Below are 26,938 nucleotides of genomic sequence, written 5' to 3'. Positions count from 1 at the left end.
GATGCTACTCAGCCCTCAGTGTTCGTCCCATGGAGCACACCGGGCTTAGGCTTTAGACATGCTCTTAAGAGCGTGTGGAAAGTTTTAAACACACATACGTTCCCACTGAGTTCGAACCAGAGCCAGTGGGATACTCCCAGGCTTAAGTACTTTGGTGAAATTAGGCCACAAAACGTCAGCCTCTTGCTGAACTGAGCTAGGCGGGAACCCAATACAACAGATTGCTTTGTTCAGCACATACATCGATATCACTTACATTGTGCTGATATCAGCTGGTAAGCTGCGGAAATGCCTCCTACGTTACTTATTCTGCACCTCTCGTACTCTCAGTCTATTAACCCTGGCTTGCTGGAAGCACTTCTGAAGCTCCAGACCTAAGCAGCAGTTATAAAACCACTAGCGAATAAACAAACACATTTCACCCCAGAATCGGTATTTCCTACGTCAGAGATGCAACAGTCAGCCTTGGATGATTGACAAGCTTCATGTGTAATATCTTGTAAGTCATTACCACTGGAAAGGAGCATGCTGTACCACTGAGGAGCTAGGAATTATCTTCTGTCCATTTCTAGGCCTTATACGATCACACTTACTGACTGGCAATCCACACTTTTGTATAGATAGTGACCTCAAGTTGCCTAAAAAGCTCTCCTGTTACGACATGTTCTCATTCACCCTGTGGCCTGTAAAGCAGGAGGCTTTTTACACTTACAAAAATACAACTGGATTTTCTCCTGGTTGCAAATAACTACACTAGATAACAAAATATGCCATGCAGCACTAGGACCAAAGTGAGAGGACATGATGCTGAACTTCAGTTTCCAGATCTACACCAACTGCCAAGTCATTAGGGCAGTGTCAGCTGAAGGGATTTTGCACAACTGGACACTTTCACAGCTGGACACTTTCACAACTCCGCAACGCTGGTGCCATATTACAGGCAAGTCCCTGAACTCATAGTATTAAAAACACCTGGCTTCAGAGGGAGATGGGCTTGACCAGTAGCAAAAATAATATGTTTTATAACTCTCTCGGGTATTCCTAGGACAAATCTCTTTTCTGTACAGGACATCGCACAAGAACACAGAAGGCAGGCACTGCTGGGCATCACTCTGGGCACTGTCTGGCTGCAATCACATCCCAGCATACAGGAGCGCCCACAGGGTCTGCTTGTGCCATGTGTGGGGCTCCAGGAAAACCATCCCTGGAATCCATGATGACAGAGGCAACAGGGCTTTGCTGGCAGAATCTTACACACACACCCCAACACTTTGCACATACACTGGCAGGCTCTCACGCAGACAGTAATTGGGGCCAACTACGTTAACATGTCCTCGCTCACTATTTTGAAGCTGCAGCACCATTCTGATCCTGAGTATTTTCTTAACCAGTTCATTAGCCCTTCAACATACAAACTACTGTAACCTTGCTGTTCCCCTCAGTCTGCAAGGAGTCTGAAACAATAGCTCTGAGAGAAATGTAAGCTGCACAGTTCATGCTACAAATCTGCTTTTCTTGAAATCTGGCGATAATGGCAATTGGTGTGCTTAACCATTTCACTCCTAACAATGTAACCAAAAGCTTTAGGCACTGTGCTCGTGGATCACCTTTGGTTGAAGTAGCAGCTAAAAGCAATGCAGCAATGGAGAAGGTTCCTCAGAGCCATTGTTGGTTGTTGGACTTAAGGAAGGAATTCAAGCTCTGCACCTTTGCATAACAGCCCTGCTCCACCTCCTGTCTAGAAGATACCCCAAGGGTTCAAGCCACCAAAAACCCTTCCTGTGGAAACTTCCCAAATTCCAAAAGCGCCAACTCCTAGATCCTTGTGTGCAAATCTCTACTTCTCCTCTGACAAGCTCTTGCATTAAGGAAGCATGGGAAAAGGATTAATATTGCATAATTAAAATCTGGAGCAACACAAAATACCCTGTATTTTATATCAGAATATATAAATACACAAAATAAGTCTTTTAAAAGCACAAGAGGACATGCCCAACCAGAAGTCTTATGAGAGTTCAGAGGTATAATTTAACTGCAATGTTACTGGGACACATTTTGCTGGTGCAGGTATAGGCCAGATGAGCACAGCTCCATTTATTTTCTCTCCCATAAAATTCAAACTTGTTTCCAAAGTCACAGCTCTAGTGAGATTGGAGGTTTTGATAAAGAACAGTGTCCGAGTTAATCCTTGGAGCTAGTGTAGCTCCAAAGGTGGTGCAATACAGAGGAGGAGAGCAAGCAGACATAAAAATACTAACGAGAATGCACACAGGATCTTAAAGGAAGAGGTGTAGATGAGTATCGTTCTGACATGAGTTTTCCCCCTGCACTCTGCAGGATGGTTAGCAGCAAAGTCCAGCATTTTTCTATCATCTGGACTGAAACATGCCAGCATACTGCCAGATAATTTTTGAGAATTCCCTGCTCCTCAGTAGTTAAATTTTGTCCTTTGCAATTTTCAGATTTCTGACAGAACTGCTGGTGACAGTTGTAATAATATTCTGTAAAATGTTGTGGTGGTGATTCTTTGAATGCCTTTGTGGTTTGCTGTCCAGAGTTATAATAACCTATGTTTGCCCAGATATGTGTTCTCAACTTGGAAGCGCTGGAGCTAGCATTTACTCTTCTGCCTGGGTGACTGCACGTGTGTGCCAGCATGTGTTGCTGAACAGATGAGCGAGTCTCTCTCCAGGTATTTGCCAGGTGCTTCCTTGTCCCTAGGAAGCATATTTTGGGGTTCACATCTCAGGGAAAGTGGGTGACTTGAGGTTTATGCCAAAGAGCAGAATCCACCGATGGGGATCATAGGTGGTTTCTGAGCCTTTCAGTTTCCTGTGTTTCTCTATCAGTTATCTCCTTCCTTAAACATTTTATTTTAGAAACAATAATGGAGGGAATAGAGGAGAGGGAGAAAAAGAAAAATACAGCTCTGTGATTGTATGACAAGACTGAAACCGGCATAGCTACACTGAGATTAGTTGATAAAATAGTTTACTTCAGATGACAATCTTGCTCTGTTCTTCTCAATGAGTTTAATCTGAGTTCCTCAGAAGGATGAGATAAAATAGCCAGCTTACATTAACATTTGCCTGGTCTTAGGACCACGCATGTATGTCCATAGTGAAAACTGCTGAGTGAAACTTTGAGAATCAGGCTTGTGAGACATAGATTGAAATCATGTATGTGTGTATGAGGCACCAATTTCAACTAAAACTGTGTGCAACTTTGGAAAGAGGACTCTAAATAAAGCTAAAAAGAGGATCCCCCAAACCACTCACAGTCAGTCATAAAGGGCTTCTCCGGAGTCTTTCTGTGTCTTATAATCCCATGAAGACAACAACAGAAAAGAAGAGAGAAATATGAAATATGTATGGTACTGGACTTAGTTTTATATAAACAAAGATATAACCCAAAAATACTTTACAAAGTAATAAACTAGACCCTAGTAGTGCATGGATGCTATAAAAGCCAAGGTCTCTATTCTGTGCCAAGCAATAGCTCCTATATATATTTTAAAAACTGGATCCCAGTCAGCTGAAGTATTGAAAAGGGTTAGCTCTAAAGATGGGAAGAAAAGAGCTGAATTTAATTTGAGAAGAAAATCCTTCATGGTTTGGCTGCACACAAACAATGCTATACCCCCTGAAATCGTGGCTTTTGAAATTAATTCATGCGCTAGAGGAAGGAAAAGCTAGGCATCCCCTCAGTAGTGATTGTCCCAGTTCAGCCTTGCACACCCGTATTACACAGCATTTACCGTGACTGAAGAATTGTAATATTATGTATTGCCGTTACGCACTCCAGTTGTGGACTCTCAAGCCAAAGAGTACATTTACCCCAATACTCACAAATGAAATCCTGTAAAGAGAGCCTTTAATCCATGTCCTTTTTAATCATTAGTATTACAGCATTTCTGAATCTCTAACCTTAAAAGTGTACCTGCATAAGGTTTTAAGTTTCGTGGACGGTAGCATATTGGGATGCTAAAGAGTAAAATTGTAGGAGTTCAAGAGCCTCATCAGAGACCCCAAAATCCCGCAACTGTAAAGCTAAGCACAATTTATGTGGAGCAGCCATGCAGAAAATCTTCTTCCAAAGCCAAATTCTCTTATTGATGTAAACTGTGCTTTGTCTCTCACCTCTTTTACATTCCCTCTCCTGCACCTCTCCGCCTGCCCCCTCCTCAAAAGGGGGATCATCCTCTGCTAGCTGAAATGAGCCAGCTACGAGCTGCGCTCTGTTCTTTGTTGCCTCTCTTCCCGACCAGTGATGCTCAGTCGCATCCTTTCTGGGGACAAAAAAGACTCAGTAGCACAGCGGGTGTCTCTGGGCTGAGGTCGGTTTCCCGAGTTACTCTGCTCGCGCTTTCTGACCGTATTTCCTAACGCCGCCCCTGCCTCCTGGTTCCAGGCTACGCTCCTCTCCAGACTCTGGTCCTCAGGCTGAGTTGCAAAAAAGCTGCTCTCAGGTGATTAAATTTCTGACCAACTGATGGGGCCATGACTTGGACCAACGAGACAGGCTGAACGATGATTTGGCTAAACGCTGAACCTCCCCAAAACTGCCTCCCTCTCTGGCAACCGTCCTAAAGGCTGTTTGGTTCTCCAGCTCCACCTTCTCTCTTTTCCATGCTTCCCTGACTTCTCGCTTTCTTCCTTCCAGCTGCTGGGCTCCTTCCCTTTTTCTCTTCCTGGTTCTCTCACTCTCCTTCCCATTGGGTTTTCCACCCCACGCTTCTCTCCGTTCCCTGCTCCCCGGGGAACACACAGGCCCTGCCCTGGCTGTCCCTCCCTTGCTACCCATCACTCCCCATCACCTTTCATCTCAAAACTCCTGGGACAAAAAGTTTGGTCCTCGTGCACAGCCACCAGGCTGAAAGGAAAAATCTGACTTACTTATAAACTCATATATACCAATCTGAGAGTTCACTGACACTCTGACACTGAACGTTTTCAGCTCGCTTTTCATGGGTTTGCTAGTGAAAAAGTAAAATTGAGAGTTATCACCTGAATTTAGAACTTGGTTTAGGAAAGTTAAGCATGTGTTGGAATGTCTTTGTACTCGGGGATACAAGGGTGCTAGGCACTGTACCTGTCCTGTGTTTTCTACGCTTGGGATGTGGTCTGCTTAAATATATGCGTGTAACTACAAGCTCTCTTAAGCCAGTATGCTTACATTTCTCCATGCGTTTTCTCGAATTTAAGCCTCGGCTGCTATTGAAAGGGAAGCTTCTATTCTGGAAAGAGAAACTATACATAAAAGAGCTCCAAATAAGCAGAGAAACTTAAAAAAAGAGAGCTTTGTAGTGACGCATTTATTTTTTTAAGACTTAAAGAATTATGATTTCTGTACATATCTATATGACTGCATATAATCTTTCAAACACATTTTTTTTCCCCTACTTTTTCCATCTTCTTCTATTTCTCTTAACGGAAACAATTTTTCACAGTGGAGGGATACATTGAATAAAATAATTTTTTGTTTATTATTTCAAGCAAAATAAAAGAAAATCCAAAATATATGTTTCACAGTCTAATACCAATAAACCAGTGTGAGATATCTACTGGCAAGATGCTCCTGACACTTTTCTTGTGTGATAGAAAGCAGATTCTACCACAGCCTCACAATACCATCAACTCAATACCATCATTTCTTCCTCTATCTGTTGCTTCTGACCAGCCATAGCTGTAGTGGATCTGCTCAGAATTTTCTATCATCTTAACAGTCACTCCTTTGATATCACAGCATGCTTCATTTCCTCGTATAATAGAGAAGAAGAAGGTAGGTGACTCACTGTTCTGAGGAACTAATGCAAGCAAAGTAGTGCCTTCATGCTAGCATAAATGTAAAATACCCCCAGGAAAGAAAAAACCCAGTCACCTCTCAAGATTTGCTTCAGCTCAAGGGAGAGCTGGTGGTAATATTGTGCAGCTTTGTATTATCCGAGAAAGTCCAGAAAGCCATTCCTTCAGCCTGCTAACAATGTGCTTCTCATCCCATGCATTCTCTGAGGCTGGGTCTTTTCTGGGCAAGAGACACAGCCACGGGAAGCAATATTATTTGTTGCCAACTAAAGGAAGAATTTCAGCTGGCCCTAGCTCTGCTTTCAGGTGTGCTGAAGAGAAGGACTACTAATGGTTTGGGGACTAGGCTGAGATCAGGGGAACTCCACTCCAGTTCCCTGCCCTGCTGGGCTGTGTGATTTGAGCCAAATGATTTAGTCTCTGCCTCCTGCAGTTCTGTGAAATAAGTCATCTCCCGACAACGTGGGGTGCTAGTGGGCATGGACAAAAGTTTGTGGTGGGTTCAGCGGGGACCACTGACAATATAATTAGCTGCTGGGAGAGCTACCAGCAAAGCTGGTTAATGCCACAGATCTGACACAAATGTCTAAGTATCTCCGAAAGAACAAGAGCAAAGGAAGCGATGTGATCTTCAAATTAATGGCAGTTTCCCTGCTGAGAGACTGTGTGATAAGTTTCAAGGTGTAAGTTCAGTTTTAGGTCCATATATAATGCCGACTGAGGTGCCAGAGGGTGTAACCACTACCTCTGAGAGATCATTTTGGATCATACCGCATGGATCTGCCACCTGCCATCTTCCAAAATCTTTCCCAGCATCTGAACCCTCTACAATCAAGTAATGAAAATTACGCACCTTAAAGGGCAAATATACACACTAAAAATCAGCAGATCAAAGTAGAATCTAGAACAAGAAATAATGTTTTCCTTCTTTAAAAAAATTATTCCGGGAAACTGTATGGCTCAGGGGATTGGTATTGGGATATGGAGCCTTTCATCGCTGATCCAAACATGACCCAAGTCAGTAGTGACCAAAAAAATGGTTACCGTTTGGCAGATGCTTTGTGGCCTAGAGTATTTGAAATGAGTTGATGGTCTTAATCCAGTTCCCAGTGGACAACTATCCACATCACAGAAACCACCACCACAATTGGCACCCTTATTGGCAGCCTTAGCAGGTTGGCCAAGGATTAAATAAGTACAGAGACTGAGCCACCCGCTTATGCCTAGCTAGAGGTTGCCCCTCTAGGTCATGGATGAGACACAAGGATGGGGTGGAGTGGGGAAGCTCACACACCCTCTGCTTGTGCTCTGCTGGTTTTGTGGGTAAGGAGAGGAATTCATTTTCCAGGGCTGTGATTCAGGCACCCTTCATAAGCAGTATACTCATGTACATGCATTTAAACATGAATTTTAAAAGAAGTCAGAAACAGAGAGAATTTCAGGATTTGCTCCCAAAACATAAGGTGCCAGATTCATTTCTGGGGAACTCATCAAAGTCAGGGTAGTTATACCAGGGCTGCATTTAACAGAATGCGTACAAGCAACCTGCAAAGCAGCTCTACTTCGAGAAACATTCCTTTTGCTGTGCTATGTTGTCAGTCATCGCTTTAATTATCTCACAAGATGTCTTAGAGTGAACATAATCTATGCCAGCTATTGTCAGAAAGCTAAAGCTGATCTCTAATTAGGTATACAATGGCAACTATCATGTAAGCAAAGATCTGATACACCTCAAAAAACTTATCTGTGCAATATGAAGAAAAACAGGACTTTTGTTAGCACTGCAAGTGTTTTTCATTTTGGGAGAGGTAAAATACACCAGCCCCTCTGATTTATCTTTACCCAGCATAGGACATCTTCCTCAGTGAGTTGACGGATTTTACCATTTCTTTCCAATAAACAGCACTGTCCTAACAAAATACTGTGAGCTAAATCCTGCAGTTATTCAGGCAATGTTTGGATGGAGCCAAAATTTAAACTTAAACTAGGCAGCACCTAGGCTGGCTGAGTGAAGGGCAAATAGCACAAGTTTTGCACGTGCTTCCCTGTGTGAAGGCACAGAGAGCTCTTCCTCCGCTTGCAGCCCAAGCGGGCAACGCTGGAAGAGGAACCGCAGCACCCAGGCAGGAAAGGCTTCCCCAAAGTCACACCAAGACCTTGGCAGCACTTGAAGCCACTTCTGTGCTGTTTCATTTTATACTTCTTACAGTATTGCAGCAGATATGGCAAGCAGTGACAGCTCTGCCCGAGTAAAGACATGGGGAATGAACTCTGCAAGCAGCTGGAGGCCTCCCTTTCCTATTCACCTCTGTGACAGCCAGAACACCTCATTGTTGGACCTTATTACACCAAGTCTTAAATAAGAAGGCAGGAACCTGTGCGAGTATCTGACTGGTATTTTTCACTACCAGACTGATTTGACACCTAGCTTCCGTACCTATAGTAAGACTGAAATGCAAGCCAGCCAGCGAGGCATCTTCTACCTACAAGAAGGAATTGTCATTTGATCTTTGCTGCAGTACAGCCCTCATATGTCTCAGTTTTTAAAACATTTCTTGCAAAATGGAAGTCCAAGGGAGTGCAAGTGGCCAACTCTTAAAAGATTCCTTGTCTGTGACACATGAAACAGTGTGTCTCGTCCCAGGGAACTGTTTCCATTTGGTTTTGTTTGCACCTGAATTAATGCCCAGATTAGTGGGTCTTTGTGAAGGGAAGGTCCACGTTCAGAAATAAGCAAAGTGGTGAGAAGTAGGATCTCTTCCCTGTTAGCTGCAGGAGCGCCACTCAACACAGTGCCTTGCCTGACCCTGGACGTCCACATGCTTCCGCCATGCCAACACATGTTAGATGTGAAGAGCACCCTAATAGAAGTACTTGACCTAAACTGAACAAATTTCCTAATTGCAGTAAGACAACACTTGAGGGTGTGGTTACCACAGAAAATCACACCCATGGACAGATTAGGAGCACCTGGCTGCACCTCATGCCTCCTAATGTCCCAGGGGCATGATTATCTCATCAGGTGCCACCTGCCAAGTCTTGTTGCTGAGGAGCTGGCTTTGGCACGCTGCGTAGTTGGGGTGGGGAGAGGAGAGGAGCACACAGGGGCAAGCACACATGCTTGTCTCAAGTGCATTCCTTAAAAGTGAGTATTTACTCTGAGATGATGCCTTGGTTCTGCTCAGAAGCACGTCTGCGCTTGGGGGTTACGAAGGAGCAAGCTGTCGTTTCTAAATCCTGTCCGGCACCCGCTCATCCTCAGCACAGCTTGCGTTGTGTGTTACCGGTTAATGAACGTCCCAGAACTTGCCACTCTCCAGCCACAGCTTTTGCAACCCCTCAGTGCAGCCTACAAGGGACCCAAACAGATGGATGAGCCTGGAAAATTGCTTGGCCGGCAATTTTCAAAATGCTTTGCCCTTTTTCTCCCAAAAGAGAAGAAAGCCAAAGTGAGACACAGGCTTTATGGCTTCCAAAGTGCTCTGACCGTGAAAACAGCATGCCGACTTCAAAGTAGATAGCATGTGTCCAGGTGAGGTTACGCTGTGCACATTGCCTCTGCATGCAAGTCCTTCTCATCTCTCCTATTCTCTTTCATCCCCAGTTCAAGGTGTGAAACCCAACCTCCACACAGCAATTAGTGGATCATGGCCCAGCAAGAGAAGACAGACCAAACCACTGCCTCTGCCAGGGCCGTTGAGCTCCTCTGGAGCAACGGAGATCATAAAACACAAGACAAAGCTCTGAGCCCAGAGGTAAGTTACTCTCGGTCGAAAGGATCTGTCTGGGGAACAAACTTTCAGAGATTAGACTAATCCAGAGTCTGATGACCTTTAGGTCATAGTGCAAGAACTTCCTCTTTGATACATCTTTTACAACATAACCAGAGTGACATTAACAACAATAACCTGACCCCATCCCTCCCCTCAGAAGCACCTACCCTGAGCAGAGCTCCCCAGAGACAGAGAATGGAGAAGAACAAAAGACTCCAGGAAGTCTACTAGGTATGTGCCAATTTAATTATTATGGGCAGTGCTCAGATACTGTGTTGAGAGGTGCCAATACAAGAAAACAACCCAAAACTGCAAAGCTAGATGGTGTACCCTTTAGGCCATGGGAGTGGAGAAAAAGGAATTTACTGTGAATCAGATGAAGCCATATTTATTTGCACTCCCACCCTTAGCCCTTTTGATAGCATCAAAGTCCACTGGATTTGAAGCTACTCTGACAGATTTAGCGGTAGTCCACAGCGGTAGGGAACAGATTTAAGCCCCGTCCTTTGCTCCTTGCTCACTGTGCTGTACAGTTGTGCTGTTCTCCATCCAGCAAAATCCTCCTCTCCTTTAAGGCTCAGCACAACAAGTCTGATTCAGAAATGTTCCCCTTCCTCTTCATTCCCCTTGAATTTCTCACCCTGAGTCATCGGACTACAATATAACTTTAATGCGGAAAGTTTTGTGGGTACGTTTTGTTTTCTTTTAACTTCAGAAAAGAAAAGGTACAACCAGAGGGGGAAAAAAAAGTGTCTCATGGTTGAGAGGACTCTTTTAACCAAGGAGTCACATGGGTCCCTGGCGAGCAGCCAAAGGAGTCATGAGAGATGCTGCCATTCCCCTCAGCGCTCCCTTAACCATGTCCTGCCTGCTACCCAGCCTGCCACCGGCCACCTCGCACCCCGAGGCCAGCAGCTCTCCTCGGCCAAGCCTCGCTCCGCTGTGCCCGTGGCGGCTGTCTGGCTCCCGCGGCAGGAGGAGGCACTGTCAGAAACGATGCTCGTGACTTTCGTAAGCGGTGCTTTCCCCCTGCCGTCTCCCCAAGGCTGCACTGGACGCGGTGGTGAAGTGGGCAAGAGCGATGCCGTGTTTCAGATGAGACGCAATCATGCCATCTCTGCTGCTTGTGGTCAGAAAAGAGTCGCTGAAAGTAATGACGTGGCACTTACGCCGCGTTTTCCGTTTCAAAGTGCTGTGGCAGCTTTTGCTCTCCTGCCCCTCCCCTACCTCCAAGCCGTGCCAGCGTTCTTATTGCCCTATTAAAGGTGTGGGAAACTGAGGCAGGCAGAAGTCAGCATACTGCTATTCAGCATCTCAGGCATCAGTCCAGTCTCGGACCTCGCCTGTCTTCACCATGGAGCAAATCCCACCTTGGAAAAGCGTAATCTTTGGAGGGGCTGTCCCGCTGTCTGGCCAGGGTCCAGATCAGTTAGAGACGCACTTGGGCTTTTTCAGATGCTTCCTTGCCTTGCTGCCGGGGATGTTAGGACTGGTGCTGGTCCTGCATGTCCATACAGCTCTGCTGGGTGCTACATAGCAGCTGCTGCATTCTACCCCAATGGCGAGTGAAATGATCCTCGCCCAAGTCACTTGAAATCTGGGAAGATTAATTCACTTACGATCCTTGAATGAAAGAAACTATTATTAAATTGTAGTCACATTTCATAATTACGTCTCGCTTCAGCCAGATTAGGAGGGTGGATATGATATCTAGTCCCAGTACTGCAGCACTTTTAAATTAAATACACCTCAAATTGTTTTCCAGGCCCTACTTGCAGGCAGACAGTGGTTTATGTCTTTATGGCTTATACTCACTTCCAGCTTTGAAAGCTGGGCTGCCCCACAATGCCTTGCACGTAACGAGCAAATGCCGCAGTGCTTTTGAAGTGCTTCTCCCCTCAAAAAATAAATAACATTTAGTTTTTATGTCAGCTCTTACTGGCACCAGAGGCCATAATGATTCTTTCAATAGCCCATAGAACTGATTTGGGGGTTTGTCTGACATGGCCTCCTATTAATATTGCTTTCGCTGTATGTTCTTGGGAAATACGGCCACATTCCCTTTAAATTGTGTAATATGGCAGCCTGTGCCAAGGCTGTACTTGAATGGGTACTGGAAAAACAAGGCTTGTGCTGGCTTTCTGTTTGGTTCTCCTCTCACTCACACCAGAGTCACTCCGTTGACCGTAGCAGAGTCACTCCTGCTCTATTAACTTGCTAGGCTGTGGATGTAACCCCAGGGGAGAGAAGCCTTAGGCCCTCAGGGCTGAAAAGACAAGATATAAGAGCTTCCCAAAATGCTGCACAGCTCTATCGCGATGGCCATCCAGAAGAAATTGTTTCTGAATGCCTTTGTTGTGGATTCCCCGTACACGCTGGTGGAAGATGCAACTCATCGGCATTGCCTTTGCACCACAAATCTGCCAGTAAAGTCCCTGGAGTTCAAGCAGTTTTGAAAGTGGTGCCACTGATTAGTGACGGGGTGGGTCTACTTCAAATCAAAAATCTGGGACACGCAGTACAGTGACCAGTGGACTTGGTGCCACTTCACAGGGGAAAATTCTTCTGCCACATGTTAAACATCTAAGGCTAACTTTTGCCCTCATTTGCACACTTGCTATACCACTGGATGTCCTTTTTTTTGTATTACTTAGGAACTCGGGGTGAAATTTGACCTTGGACAAAGAGCCAGAACAAAGACTATGTCACCGTGATGATTAAGTGGGATTTTTGCATAAACGTGAATTTTATCCTTTGTGGGTTCCTGCCACGAGGGAAATCTGATCCACAAGCATAGGCTGAAAAGAAAATAAATGTTCAAAACTAACTACAATGTGGGTACAAACCGTATGCACTATTAAAATTATTTCCAGAAAAAGACACAATAACTCTGATTTAGCCTGTCTTTGGATTTTCTAAAGAAAGTACAATTTGCTGTAAAATAATTAATAGGTGATAATCATCTTGCTGTCAGATCCTAATGGAAGATTTTTTTATGATGAGAACAACTATTTGGCCTCAACCATCTTAACTTTAGAAAAGCTGCCTATACTCCATTAGAACTGAATGGGGCAGCTAACTTTCAGCTTCATCGCATTACCAAGAAAACTGCCGTTTAGAAAAAAAGCCCAAGAGGAAAGTGTGGAAAAGACAACTCAGTGCTTTATCTAAAGGTTTGTCCTAATAACATTTAGGCAGTAACAGAAGGGAAAAGTCATGGAAATATACTGTATACGGACAGAAAAACCTACTAAGAAAATACTGTAAGTCTCTGTATCTAGAATTTCTTCACATTTGCTCTTGTTGAAGTATTTGCAATGCTCCTTAGGCGTGTGTTGTAGCAAAAGCAAATACATAGGAGTTGTCTTGACAAGAAGCAGCCATCAAGTCCTACACAGCTCTCCACAGTGGAGGGAAAATGTATCCTTTTACCTTTGGAGGAGGATTGAAGGGAGAGTAAAAGAGAAGGAGAGGGTGCCAATAACCCTTAAAGGACTGAAAGATTTTCTCCAGGAACCTGCCTTCCTTGGCTTTTCTTCCAGACCACTCCTGTGCCTGAGCTCCTGATCTTTCTTAGCCTCCCAAGTAATTCTGGGCTTATAAATCTGCAGCTTTCGGTGACAAGTTTGTTCAGCTCATTGCCAGGGTATTCACATGTGCGTGGCACAATACCATGACCCAAAAGTCATGGGGATTTTGCTTTCGTGCGTAGATATTTTGATCATGGTTCTCATGACTAGAGGCCTGGTTGGTTCCCATACGACTCTTCCACATAGCGCACTGCTGTATACTATATAAGATATATACCTGGGGCAGGTTGGGGTAATGCTGTACAGGAGGGCAGTGAAGACACAGAAACAGCAAAAATAATGAGAAGAACCAAGCAGGTGGGCCTGGAGTTGCAAAAAGCCATCTGTCAGGTAGTTAGCAGGTAAAGGTGGTTTGCCAGCATGCATGAAAAACACCAGTGAGAGTCCACTGAGCGTAAAACAATGTGCAAGGGTTATGGGCTGAAGAAATTGGGCTTGCAACATTAACCAGTTCTGTAACATGTGGTGTCAGCACGTCTGCAGAACTCCTTTGATCTATAGCTGGTCCCAGCTTTCTGTTGCTTGTGGTGACTTGGGAGGACTAGAGGGTTGAAACATATTTTGGGGGTTAGGAATCTCTAACAGCATTTCAGTCCAAATTACACAGTCCCATGCGCTGAGAAAACACTTGGCACCTTTCTACCTTTAGCATGCCATATTGCCAGGTACACATGGTGCATTTTTTCCATTGCATAAAATGTGTTTGTCAGTCTAACTGTATAATTGCAGCTCGCTTTGTTTAGCTCTTTAACATCTCCTTTGAAAGATTGCCTTCTGAAGGATTAGCCTTGTTCTTTGTTTAATATGCAAGCATATCTGCATTTAATCTTACCTACTCATCTGGATATTTCATGTTGCTTTATAGCCACTTGTCATATTACATTAGTAATGCAACATATGTAAGAATTCTATGCTGTCATCCTACAAATTCTGGATGCTGCCACCTTTCCTTATAATTACTTAAGTCATTACTTTTTTCAATTTTAAGACATGTTAGACATCTAATTCCAAGAACCTGCTTGCCACAAAGGCTTGAGAGTTGCCTGCATCCAAATGCATTTGGATTCAAGGATATTCAGAACTTGAGTGCTTGGCCTAGACCATGGCAGGGAGAGGTGTGGCCAGTCACAGATTTACTAAATCTTTGCTGGTTTAGGCAGGGAATTTTAGTCTGGGTCTTTCAGAGAAATGGTGGACTTTATCTTCTAGAGCTACCAAGAAGGCATATCACAATCACCCTCCCATCTTTGCGTGGCTGTTTCAATACATGGAAATAGCCTGTGATAAGCAGGTAAGCCAAGTTCACGGTGATTATGTCAGCCCAGCGTGAAATGTTCTTTATCTGTGTTGTTTCTGCTGGACAAAAGCATTAGCTTTAGGTGATTCTGAAAACAGTCGATACTCTTTGGAGGTTCACCTGTTCTGTCTCTAAGCTAACACATATCTGGGGGGACAGTAAATTTGAAGTCTTCTGCCAAATCCTTTTATAGATGACTATCATTACAGTACTATGTAAAAGGAGTATCTAAGGATCTCAGTAGAGCTCTCCTTGGGCACAGGACACTGCACAAAAGGACGTCGAGAGAGCGAGCTTGCCCTGAAGACTACACAGTCTCAGTTATAAGATGAACAAGGTGCAAAAGCAGGGAAATGGCAGATTTACACCACAGCGCAGGGACTGAGCCAGACGCAACCCTGTTCCCATAACAGCCAGTTTCATCACAGAGATCGACACAGCCCTGATCTAAGCGGGATGGGAGGAGAGAGCCAGACTGTATAGCCCCGACTGTATCAGCTAATGTGGGAGCATCAGTCACGCTGGTTGATATTAATGGTGAAGCAGTGCCCGCCGTCCCCTTGAAGGGTCTGCACCGCAGAGCAGGCTGGCTGTTCTCTGCTTGTGCAGCTCCCTCCTGCATCGCACAGATTAAGAGACAAGCTTCAGGGACTGTCTCCAGCAGTCCTAATCTTTAGGGATTAGGCATGAGTATTTTCCTGTAGGCATAAGAAAAATATGTGTTCCTTCTAACCCGCTTCCCACGAGTGTGGAGAAGCCCTGTTGTAAAGGACGTGGAATTGAAAGGACATGGGAGCATCAGCAGAACAGATGCAAAACGCTCAGAGGATTTTTCTTCCTCTACATTTTCTAACCAGCCAGTAATATCTACTCACTAATATAAATTATTTGCCATATTATGGTGTTAGAATATGTAGCTGCTTTGAAGATTTATGCTGCTATTACTACATACACACACTCTCTCTTACAAGTTATCCCCAATCGCTTTATAGCAAATAACTGAATTAACTCTGTCTATGTACCAGCAGATAATCCCCCAAATAAGCTTCTTAAGAGCCGACTCTCATGTTGCTGGTGAACGCATCCAACCCTAAAGAAGATGAGCAGTGAAAGGAGTACACAAATGGAAAGTTAGACTAGCACCATCTTCTTTAGAAGAAAGTAAATATACATATGTGTACAGACACATGCGCACTCGAACATGCACTGCAAGAAACGGTGCCAGACAGTATTATATATAATCCTGGTTTTTAGACATTTATACTAATTACATCGATATTATTAAATGTCAGTTTTATACTTTAAATATGTAATTGGATTACCAAAATATGTCTAGAGCATTAAAATGCATCAATCATCCTACTACCAGCTACTCTAGCTGCAGTCAGTTTTCTTTTTCAGAAAGTCAGACACTAATTGCTTCTGGTTGTAAAAATGTTTACAGTGTCTCAGCGGGCCAAAGGTTAGTAGGCAAGCATGCCGAAGAAGAATACTTTATCAGATAGCATACTTACAATATAGAAATCAATCTTGTAAAGGAGTTGCTTCTTTAAACTGATTTTGGATGTAGTCTACCATAACTTTTGCACACAAAACACTGAGGGCCCGGTGCCTTTTTCATTCTGAAAATGAGATTTCATTTCCTCGTTGCCTTTTTTCATTCTGAAAACCCCATTTCCTCACGATGGGATTCTTGCTTTACAGCCTCTCTAGCAGAGGAGCGGAGCTGCAGGGTGCCGTGTCCCCCGCGTCCCCCCGCCCTGCCCCGACTCACACGCACCGAGAGACGGAGCACGGACCCCCCGCGCCCGGTTTGCTCGTCCGCTACTTATTCCCCTGGTAGCTTCGCCTTTATCCCTGAAGGACTGGCAACTCCGAGTCCAAGGAGTCGTTCCCATAGCCAAGAGATGATAGAGATCTCGGGCAAAATTAACATAACCATTGACAGTCCGCGAGAGCTGGCTAAATAGCAGCTTGGGAAGCATCCTCCCCTCCGGAGAGCGAGGGTAGCAGAAACAGCCACCAGAAGATAATGCTCGAACAGGCTCTACTCCGCTTTAATCTTCAAAAGCTACCATTAGTAAGCCAGAGAAGTATATTTACCCACAAGATAAACACCGCAAGTTCGCTAGGCTACTATCCATTAAGCACTGAAATAACTCCTCGTTCTTTTTAACTTCCAAACGGGAGCGAGGCGAAGCATCGCAGCGTGCCCGGCTCTCCCCGCCGCTGCTCCCCGCGTACCGGGGGCCAAACGGGGGGGGACACAGCCGGGATGCAGCAAGCCCGGTGGGGCCGGGGGGGGCACGGAGGGACAGAGGGGAGCGGGGGGGACACAGGACAGGACAGGACAGGACAGGACACCCACCCGCGGGCGGGCTCTCCCCGCCGGCCCCGGGCGCGCTGCTCTCTCCCCGGGGAGGCAGCCGGCTCCGTCCCTCCGGCGTGATGGATGGATGGATGGATGGATGGATGGATGGATGGATGGATGGATGCGCTTTGGTTTGGGGCTCCGCTTTGTTGGCTTTCACCTCCTGATCCCTTTCCCTTCTGCTCTGCTGGACTGCAATAGGCACCTCGGCTCCGGCTCCGCGGGTCCAGCTCCCAGTGACCTGCCGCCGAGGGGATGAACTGGGGATGGCCCGGGGAGAGGCGAGGGAGCATTATTTCTCCGCAACAACTTCTCATTGTGGCGGGGCAGCGCTCAAAAGATCCCCAAACAGTTCGCTCTAAATAAAGCAGGCATTGCTTCCCTTGTATTTCCCCTCAGCAGTCGCCTTAGTATTATTATTATACTTCTATAGCTTTTGCTTTCGGACCTTATAATTATGTCACACAGCAAGGGAAACCGCTAGCATCCCAGCATCTGGTGTGCGGTTTAAAACTTTTGTTTCAAGATTTGAACTATTTATAGAAGGAAAACTTTGTAGGATAGTAATTTCCTACGGTTTTGAGAAAAATATGGCTACGCTTATATTAAAAGGCTGTATTTATTTATTTATTACGACTCCTTCCTCCTGTTTAAAAAAAAAAAAAAAAGGATAGCACTGCAATTTTTTTTACAAGCTATTGGTCACCTACCAGCAGACATATCCCGCCTGTGAATAGAAACAGGCAGCTCTGGCTATTTGGTTTAATCAATAGCATCCAACCGAATTAAACCTAACGTGCTTCCATAAATCAAGCGCCTTTAAAAATCGGTAGCCAAGGCATGTGTGTTTCATTAAGAATTAAGGATGTAGAAATAGGCGTTTAGTTTCTTTTTATGGGTGTGTTTATTCCTACTTTTCGTCCACAGCGGTGGGTTATATTTTTCCATAGCCCACAGAAAATACACACACACGCAGAGGAACACACGCACACGTGCTTGTTTATGTGCATGTGCTCCGGTGCATGCATACAGAGAAAGAAAAAAAAACAAACATAAAACGTACAGATCTATCAACCCAGATATAGTTCAGGGGTAGGAGCTCCATTCTTGTACCCGCCGGGGTGCAAAAAAGGTCCGAGCTCGGCACGGCGGTGGGCGAGAAGGGAAACCCGCCCGGACCCGGCAGCCGAGGGGGAATGCGAGGCCCGGGATACCGAGGCCCGGGATACCGAGACGGCTTTTCCCCCCATCAGAGCCGGAGCCGAGGTGAGCCCCTCCGCCGCGGCCCGCCCGGGCCGGACCCGGACCCCGGAGCTCCCCCCGGCCCCATCCCTGAGGCTCGGCACCGAGGGACACGCCGTGCCCCGGGGCTGGGAGCGGGGGGGATGCTCCACGCAAGGAGAAGCCGTGCTCCCCACGGCTGCCCCAAAGCCTGCTCAGCTCTCCCCCCGGAGAGCAGAAACCCTTGACAGCTCCCCGGCAGCCCCTCCGGGCTCCGGCGTTGCCTCCCCGGGCCGGCCCGGCTCCCCTCGGCCCCGCGGACAGAGACCCCCCGGGGGAACCTGCCGGAGCACGACGGGGGACACTCTCTCCGCAGCCCGCCCGGACCAGCCCGGCCGCTGCTTCTCCACCGCAACGTTAGATACAGATATAGATATTAAAAAAAAAAAAAAAAAAAAAAAAGAGAGAGACCGAAACTCCTTGCAGTCCCACCCACCGACTACCCATTTCCCCCACCCCTACCTCCACCCCCTTCCTCACAAGGAAAAGGTCCTGGAGCCGGCTCTAACCGCGGGACTGGAGATCCCTCCGGAGCAACAGCAGCCGGCTAAGCCAGCGCCTCGGCGGCCGGGGGCTCTCCCCGGGCTGCGGGACCGGGGGGCCCCGCCGCCGCCTGCGGCAGCCCCGCTCTCCTCGGCATCTCCGCGCAGAAACACGCTTTTCCCCCCACACACCCCCCTCACCACCACCCCCGCCCCGACGAGCGCGAAGCGATGCCCATCTCCGGTTTGGCAGGAGGAGGAGTCGGGGTCGGAGTCCCCAGGGGAGACGCCGGTCACTCCGTCCCCCCGTCGCCCCGCCGTCCTTCAAAGGTGCGCCGCCCCCGCTGCGGGCACGCCGGGCCCCGGGCCCACCGGCGGGGCAGCCCCCGGGAGTTACCTGGCGGTGGGTACCTGCCCCGGGCAGGGTCCGAGCAGCAGCTCCGGCACCGCCACCGGTACAGCACCTCCGCCGCCACCGCCACCGCCGCCGCCACCATCATCATCATCATCATCATCATCCTCACCACCACGCACTCGCACGGAGCTGCCGCCCGTGCTGGCTTCTCCCGGCTCCCTCTGCTTGCTTTGCGCATTGCCCCTAGGTAGCTGCTAGCGGGGTCATTTCAAACAGTATTTGGAGAGAGAGAGAGAAAAAAAAAAAAAATCTGGATCACTTACAGGTAACTCCCACTGGTAAGGATGAGGAAAATCTGAGGGTAATACACTGAGAGTAACACACTGCGAGATGAAAAAAGGATCATGGCTGAATCCCGTTTACACTCTTGGAGTTCGCTTCCTTGGTTATTCCTTTCTGGCCCCCCCCGGTCGTAATTCCCCACCCTTTTTGGTGTCAGCTGTGGCTTGAATCTGAGTTGGAATCCAGTCCCTTGGGCTTGGGGGGGCTTTGTCTGTTTGTTTGTTTGTTTGTTTGTATTGTTGTGTCTAGTATTCCCCTGGTGCTAATGCTGCTCCCTGTGCAGAGTATGTGCTGCTGCTGCTGCTCTCGCTGCTGCTGCTGCCTCTGGGCTCCTGCCTGTCATGTCTCAGTGGTTGGAAGTTGTTACAGTGGGTTCTCGTGTTGGAATGAGGATGGTTTAAGGGATTTGGATGGCAGAAAGTGCCTCTCTCTCTCTCTCTCTCCCCCTCTCTCTGTAACTCTCCTGAGACTCGGGGCTGCCATTGGGCAGTCAGTCACTGCAATCCGCCTACTTTTTTCTCTCCCTCTCCCTCTCTCTCTCTCTTTTTTTTTTTTTTAAAGGGGAGGATGACAATGGAGAGACACTGATCTAGCCCGGGCTGCGCGGAATCCACGCTCCCCGGCCGAGCCCTCTCCGTCCGCCTCGCTCCGCCACGGCTCCCCACCCGCTTCGCGGGGCGGTTTCAAAGCTCTCCCGCGGCTGGCTCCCTCCGGCTGCCGCGGCACCCCTTCAGCTCGCCCTGGGAGAGATCCTGAAGGTGCTGGCAGCTCCCAGCCTCTGCTCTCGGTTAATTGCTTTCTGATGGGCGGCTTTGGCGCACTTTCCCCGAAGGGCTCCGCCGTCCCTCCAGCCTCGGCAGGGGGGGCGGCTCTTGTTGTCCCCCGGTGTTGAAGGGGGATCTTTCCAAAAAAAAAAAAAAAGACGTATATGTTGTCATAGCCCTCCTGAGTGAGAAATAGAGACATGCAGGCTCGTAGCTTCCTGGCGAGGTTGGATTTCGCGTGAGAGAAGGGGAGAGGGTGAAGCAGCCGGGGTAGGGGGCGAGCGGGGGGCGTCTGCCGCCAGCTCCCCCCACCTCTCGCCGCTCCCGCAGGAAAAGCTGTCGTCTCCTCTCTTCCCTCTCCCTCTCTCCTTCCTGAGAAGATGCCGGTCCGAAGAGACGTTTCCCGGCAGGTTAGTTGCCTCTCCCCTGCCTTTCCCCCCAGCCGGGCGGCTCCTGCCCCCTCGGCACCGCCGCTCCCCGGGGCGAGGGGATGCTCGACCCTTCCCCGCTCCGGCTTCCACCCGTGTTGCCCCAAGCGTGCAGGATACTGTCGCTCTTCCTCTTTGCCTCGTTGGGCGTTTGTCCTTTTTTTTTTTTTTTTTTTTTTTTCGGAGGAAAAGGGAAAAAAAAGTTTTAGTGGTGGGAGAGATGGTGTAAAGACTTGCCTTGCGGATGCCGGGGTTAGGGTTTGAAAACGAACCCCGAAAGAGAAACGTGCACCGCAGATAATTTAACACAAACGCAGCCGAAATGAGCAAGAACCAGGCTGCGAAGTCTCCTCGGTCCGTAGGGTTTGTAAACGTCCCTCTCAGGTTAATTGCCTAATGACTGAAGGAGTTTTCTTGGCCAAGAGCTCTTCCAAACGCGCTGGGAACACCTCCGCCAGTGAACCAGTCCCAGCACACGGGTGCAGCTGCCTCCGTGACACAACGAAATATTCCTTCGGATGGAACGGGGATTGCAGGATTGGTGTAAAAACGTTGTCTGCCGCCCAACACGCAATAAAAATCTTCTCGGGGTTTGGTTTCATTTAACCACGTTTATCTACAAGTTCAGTGCAGACGCTGGGATAGTCAACGTCCTTTTGAGAAACGCTAATCGCGATTACCAAGAGACAGAAGCTTAAGCCTTTCAACGATTACTTACATCCCAGAATCGTCTTATTTATAATTCTTTAGGATTCTAAAATCGTCGTATTTATACTTCTGTAAATGTGTGTGTGCGTATGTATATATGTATACGGACATATAGATGTGTATCTCCTGTAATGCCCGTTCTCCCTCTCAGACATGCAGGCTGTGGTTGGGGCAGCTGTGCTTAACGTGAACTAGGAGAACGGGTAGCCACTTTTGATGTTTTATTTCTAGCATTTACTCGGCTTCGGATATATTTTTAAATGTGCATCTGCTTTTAAAGATGTGCCTGGGGGAAAGAAGGAAAAAAAAAAGCGAATTGTAAAAATGCAAAGTAAATGCTGGCGCTGGCAAACTTCGAACTGGTGCTGGCAGAGTTTGACCCGGTCCAGCTGAAACGAAGACGGTTTACCAATCGCCACAATTTTCGGATCGAAGCAGGTTTTATCCACAGCTTAGCTGTGTTGTGGGAGGAAAGTTGTATAAAATAAACCAAATCGCGCCGTTTCTTTTCGGGAAGTTCAATTTTAGTCTAATACCATGGGCCGGTTATTACGTCGGAAAAATAATGATGATGATGATGATGATAAGAATAACCCGCTAAATTCCATCCAAATGGTTTCTATACATATGTCAGCCGGGGGTAGCGAGAAGTGCACTTGTCTTGTTGACTGAAGCTGAATATATTCCCTTCAATAAAATGATGTGGCGCTGGAGGAGAGGGGTTTGTGGGTGACACCTAATATGGGCATTTCAGCATCCGTCGTTCCTTCTTCCACAAACACGTGTATTTTGGACAAACTAGGGGCAGAACGGCACTGAAATGGTTGCCGACACCATAGTCAGGCAGATGAAGCAGAGCAGGCACGAATAGAGTATTTCCTTTTTTTTTTTTTTTTTTTTTCTTTCATCTGCCTGTTCCCAGCTGCGGTTTCTTTCTTTCCCCAAACCTGGAGAGTGTCGGACACAAGAGCACGTCGGAAGCCGGTAAGAGCTTTGAAGGTACGCCCGGTAGGCAACACACCGGACTCCTTTCTGGTGGGAACCGGGTATTTCTTCTATCTCACCGAGCTGCCAGTCTAGTGCCAGGGGAAAAAAGCCGGGGGGAGGCGGGGGGGGGATGAAGAGTCTCTTAAAATGAACGGGTGTCCGGTTGGCCGGGAGGGCGAGGAGTGGCGGCAGCAGCACAACGAAGGGTGCCCGTGGAGGGGCCGGGGACCGTGTCGTCCCGGCGGTGCCCGGTCTCCTCCCGGGGGGGGCCCGGCGGCCTCGCCGGGGTTCCCGGTGCTGCCACGTGCTGCCCGCCGTCGAGGCTTCGCCCCAGCCGCCGCCTGCCGCCGGCCCGGGGCAGGGGGGTGGTCCCCGGCCGGGCTGGGCCGGGAGCCGGGGCTCCCCCCTGCCGGGCAGCCCCGGGCATGGGCGAGGGGAGGGGGATTTCGTTGGCTTTTGCTGCAAACGCCGCAAAAGCCAAGGCGAGCTTCGCCTTAGGGGCAGGGGGTGTCCTCTCCGCTCCCCTTGGCGCTGCCCCGGCTGCTCCCCCTCTTTTTCCCTCCAGGAAAGATAAAGAGGAGAAGGGGGGGAGGTTGCCCCCAGAGCCCTGGTCCGGGCACTGCCCGCCGCTCCGTCTTTCCGAGGGTCACATCACGCCTCCCCGGAGCATCCGCTGTGATTTGCGTCTGTGGCACAGCTGTGATTTTTAACTTCCGACGTATTTACTAATTAAACTGGAGCTGAGTGCTCTGCGACCTTCGCAGGAAATATTTCTGTTTCGATCCTGCTGCTAGCCGAGGTCGATATTGGACGGGATCTGTTTTCGCGAGGGGACACGCGGAGTCAGCAGGGCTGCAGACGCTTTACGCGTCGGTGCCTGGATGGAAACGTCATCGACAGAAATATCAAGGGATGCTTCACCTCACGCCTCTCTCTCCAGCAAATTCGGCGATAGGAAATAGAAGTGGGAACAACGGGAATTCCCTGAGAGGGAGGACTACCTGAGCGGGATGGTGCTCTCTCCTCCTAACCGGTCATAGCGGTTTCTTTACGGTACCCTGCCATGTCCCCTCATGGGACCCCCCCGCCCCGTCCAACAGCTAGGTGAATACTTAAGTATTGCGTTACTTTCTCTCCCCTCGGTCTCATGTTTGCCACCTAAAGTGGAGCTTTTAGCACGTTTTATTAAGACACGAACACGTGTTCCGCAGCAAAGGGGGGGGGGGAAGCCTGCCAAGCCTAATCTCTCTGCTATCGCTGGCACAATGGCTGTCTCCTTCACGCTGCAAAATAAACCTAAAGCACTGGAAGACAAACTACGTTTTACCTCACTTCATCTTCCCCCCTTTTCTATGCAAAGAGCTCGCTCGAAAAGGTATCGTTACACACAAAGGATATGGTTTCAGCAAAATGGTAGTTCCAGTGGCTGATGAAAGAGGAAATAATTGCATCCCACATGCCTAGCCTAGAAGTAGCCCTGGATCTCAGAGCAAATTTCTCTCCTATTGTTCAGAGAAAGTGAAGTATCCTCATCGCCTTACAGGCATGGTGATGGATCTGATAGGGTTTCTGTAAGGGCTTTTACTGTTCCTGCTGTCCACTCAGTTTTACTTCCAGGCTCAGTTCGACAGCATTCTTCCGATTTTTGCTCTGAATCCCCTTCTAAAACAGCCACAATCAGTTTCGAAAAGAGTTCTGCCTTCCAGACTGTAACATGCGCCCAATCTTCTGTTCCCTTTAAAAATAAAACCGCAGTGAAAGCTAATAGCAGTACCATTACCCTTATTTTGCAAAGCGTTTTCTTTGAGCTCGCCTGCCTCTCTGCGAGGGATGTGTTGTACGAAGTCCTCCAGCTACTGACACAGATGGGGTGCCCCTGTCATCGCTTCGTTTACGGATACACAGCCTCACCAAATTCACTTCTCACCTACACCCCTGTCAACCTGAGCCTGGAGGACGACGGAGCCCATCGCTGCCGACCACGGCTACGACAAAGGGCGGCGCAGGTATTTAGTCCCGCAGAGGTCAGAGAACCGAAAACACCCTCCTGTCTTCAGCAGGCAGGATTTGGGGCTACTGGCCCGGGCAGGGCTGGACGGGGGCTCCTCACCGGGGCAGGGCAGGGGGGGGCAGCGCGGAGAGCGGCTCCCGCGCCCCCTCCGCCTCCGCGCATCCTCCGCGGGTCTCCTGCGGGGCAGCGCTCTGCTCCGCCGGCCCCCGCGGCGGCACCTGCGGCTGTAGGGGCGGGCCGAGAGCCTTGCCAAAAAAAAAAAAAAAAAAAAAAAAGAAAGAAACAAAGCAACCCGCACCGAGGGATGCAATCCGGCCGGTGCCCGCCGAGCAACCTGCCGGGGACCCTCCGGAGGGCAGCCCCCGGCTTTCGCCGGCGCCCTGCGAACCGGGCAGCCCTGCCCTCGCTGCCTGCAGCTGGGGGAGCTCCCGGTGGGGGGCACCGGCCCTGCTTTGCCAGCGCCTCTTCCCTTCTCGGCCCCAAGGAGCTTGATTTAATTCCGCTCCCCCCGACCCCCGACGGGTGTAACCTTAAGCCTCGGCTGTCGGCCGGCCTGCCCGTCCCTCCGGGGAAGTGTCCCCGCTCTTCTGCCTTTGGGGGCTGCCCTTTGGCTCCCCGCCCCCCCCCCCCCCTTCGCCGTATTGATTTCAAGGTGGGAAGCAAGCGTTTTTTGGATTGCAGCTCACCTTATGCATTCTTGATCATTTAAAAAAAAAAAAATCCCGCAGCTATGCAAAGACAGGATCTTTAAAGAGTTTGTAGCTCGACAGGTAAGGACTCGGCTGGGGCTCAGGAATGTGGAAATTCAACTCAAGTCAGCCTACTGCGACGAGCAATATTAATAAGGGCATACACGCACGGGGGGGAGAGGCAGAGGGAGAAACTTGGCAACTAAAATAACAGAGTGATCTCGATCGCGGCGATCAAATACCGAGGAGCAAACAGCGGGCTTCCCGGGAGCCCCCGCTGCCAGCCGGCCCGCGGGCCCCCGAGCCGGTCCCGACGGCGGAGCCCGCTCGGCTTCCCGGGCGCTGCAGCGCGGAGGTAGCCGGACCAGTTGTCAAGTTAATTTCAACACGTCCGTGTGATGGATAGAAACGCAAATTGTGTCTAGGCCTGCATAAAACAAATCCCTGAGTGCAGGTTCAGAGCAGGGATTCCCCTCCTCCCGCCCCTTTCGCCTTTTTAATACTTAAGCTCTGCTCTATTGTCCCAGCAGCAGCGGCTGAGTTAACTCTGTCAGCCTGCTTTTTTTTTTTTTTTCTGAGGGTACTGTACGCCAGAGATAATATTTAAGTTCGCCTAAGCAGTACAAAATAAAAGGATCCGTCATCACCCGCCACCGGCTCCCTCCAGGCTCGGCGCTGCCGGAGCGCCCCGGCGCTGAGCGGCCCCGCAGCCGGGCATCGCCCCGCCGGCTGCCCCGGGACCGGGGGGACACACGGGCGTCTGCTGGGGGCTGCCACCGCTTGGACAGCCGGGGGAGCGGGGAGGGAGAAATCATCACCTTCTTCTTCTTCTTTCTTTTTTTTTTTTTCTTTGCAACACTTTGTTCGCAACTCTCTAATAGCGTGACCCAAAAGCCAAGGAGATTTGTTGTGCACAAGGACTTACCCTAATTTGACATAGATGACTCCAAAGCATAGAAACACGTAGAAAATCCACTTCCGAAAGTTTCTGTGCATGATCTAGAGAATGGACTGAGCCATAAAAATTGCACAAAAAGTCGAACTGATCCTGTCGATTAAATCCCAGTCAAGAGCATTGCTGAAGCTACCCAGGAGCAAAGCCGGCCGAACTGTAAAAAATCAACACGGTGCAGATAAGCAGCTCTTCCCAGAGCCATGGTGACCGAAACCGGCTCCGATATTAAAGCTAAAGAGGGAGGAAAAAATAGAAAGAGCTGCTCAAAAACGGTAAAACAAAAACCCAAGACAGACAGTCTGAGGGAGAAAATGAGCAAGCACTGATCTTGATCAACTGCCTCATAGAGCCCTGAAGTTCAATGTGTTTTTACTTGTTCTGACTTCCCCAGGTAACACTACGTATCTTGCAATCTATGGCTCCAGGTAGGAGGATCTCTCTCTCTCTCGCTCTCCCCCTCCCTGTCTCTCTCTCTCTCCCCTGCTCCCCCCCCCCCCCCCGTATGTGTCAGGATCTAATACATATCTTATCTGTCTGTGTGCATGTGCGTGTGCGACTCATGCGTGTGTTTGTGTTTCAGAAGGCATGTCCTTAAGCCGGAGTGCTGGGGAAAACACATGAAACGTATCCAATAAGGGAAATAAAGGGCTCGTCCTCTCAAACCGAAGCATTTTTTCATTTCCTCTAGTATGGTAACGCGGCTGGATTTGCAATGTATGGACTTCGCGAAAGAGATTGTTAAAACTCCCACCCCCCACCCCCCTTCTTTCTAATCAAAAAGAGGCAGGCGTTAACCCCCGTTTGCTTACAGCTCCGTATCCTAAAGGGCGATGTGTGTGTCCAGATTATTTCTCTTCGGCCACCGGACCCTGTTGCACACTTACAAACGCCTGTCACTAAATTTGATCTCATTTTCCACCATAAGAAAACATTCTTCCTCCTTTAAGAAACAGACATACTTGGCTTTTAACACGAGTTTAGGATATTCGGTTTGCTGCTCCTAGGGAGATTAATCGCTGAGACAAAAACTCACTTTGTGTTCAGGCACTAAGAGTCAAGCAAGGCTTCCTTTTCTTTCTGTCTGTCTTTGTCTCTGTCTTT

General features: G+C 48.5%; 1 protein-coding gene across 1 annotated transcript in view; it reads right to left on the bottom strand.

Annotated features, from left to right (window-relative positions):
• WNT7B (Wnt family member 7B) overlaps positions 1–26,200 on the bottom strand; it is a 96,880-nt gene extending 70,680 nt beyond the window's left edge. Inside the window, exon 1 of the mRNA XM_075051804.1 lies at positions 25,808–26,200. Within this exon, the coding sequence (XP_074907905.1) occupies positions 25,808–25,878 (71 nt within the window). The 5' untranslated portion in view covers positions 25,879–26,200. The remainder of the gene's footprint in view (positions 1–25,807) is intronic.
• Positions 26,201–26,938: the final 738 nt, after the last annotated feature.

Source organism: Buteo buteo, chromosome 19 (genome assembly GCF_964188355.1).
Source record: "Buteo buteo chromosome 19, bButBut1.hap1.1, whole genome shotgun sequence".
In the NCBI taxonomy this organism is placed as follows: domain Eukaryota; kingdom Metazoa; phylum Chordata; class Aves; order Accipitriformes; family Accipitridae; genus Buteo; species Buteo buteo.
Note: the sequence above shows the minus strand (reverse complement) of the source record. Positions and strands in the feature narration are given on the sequence as shown.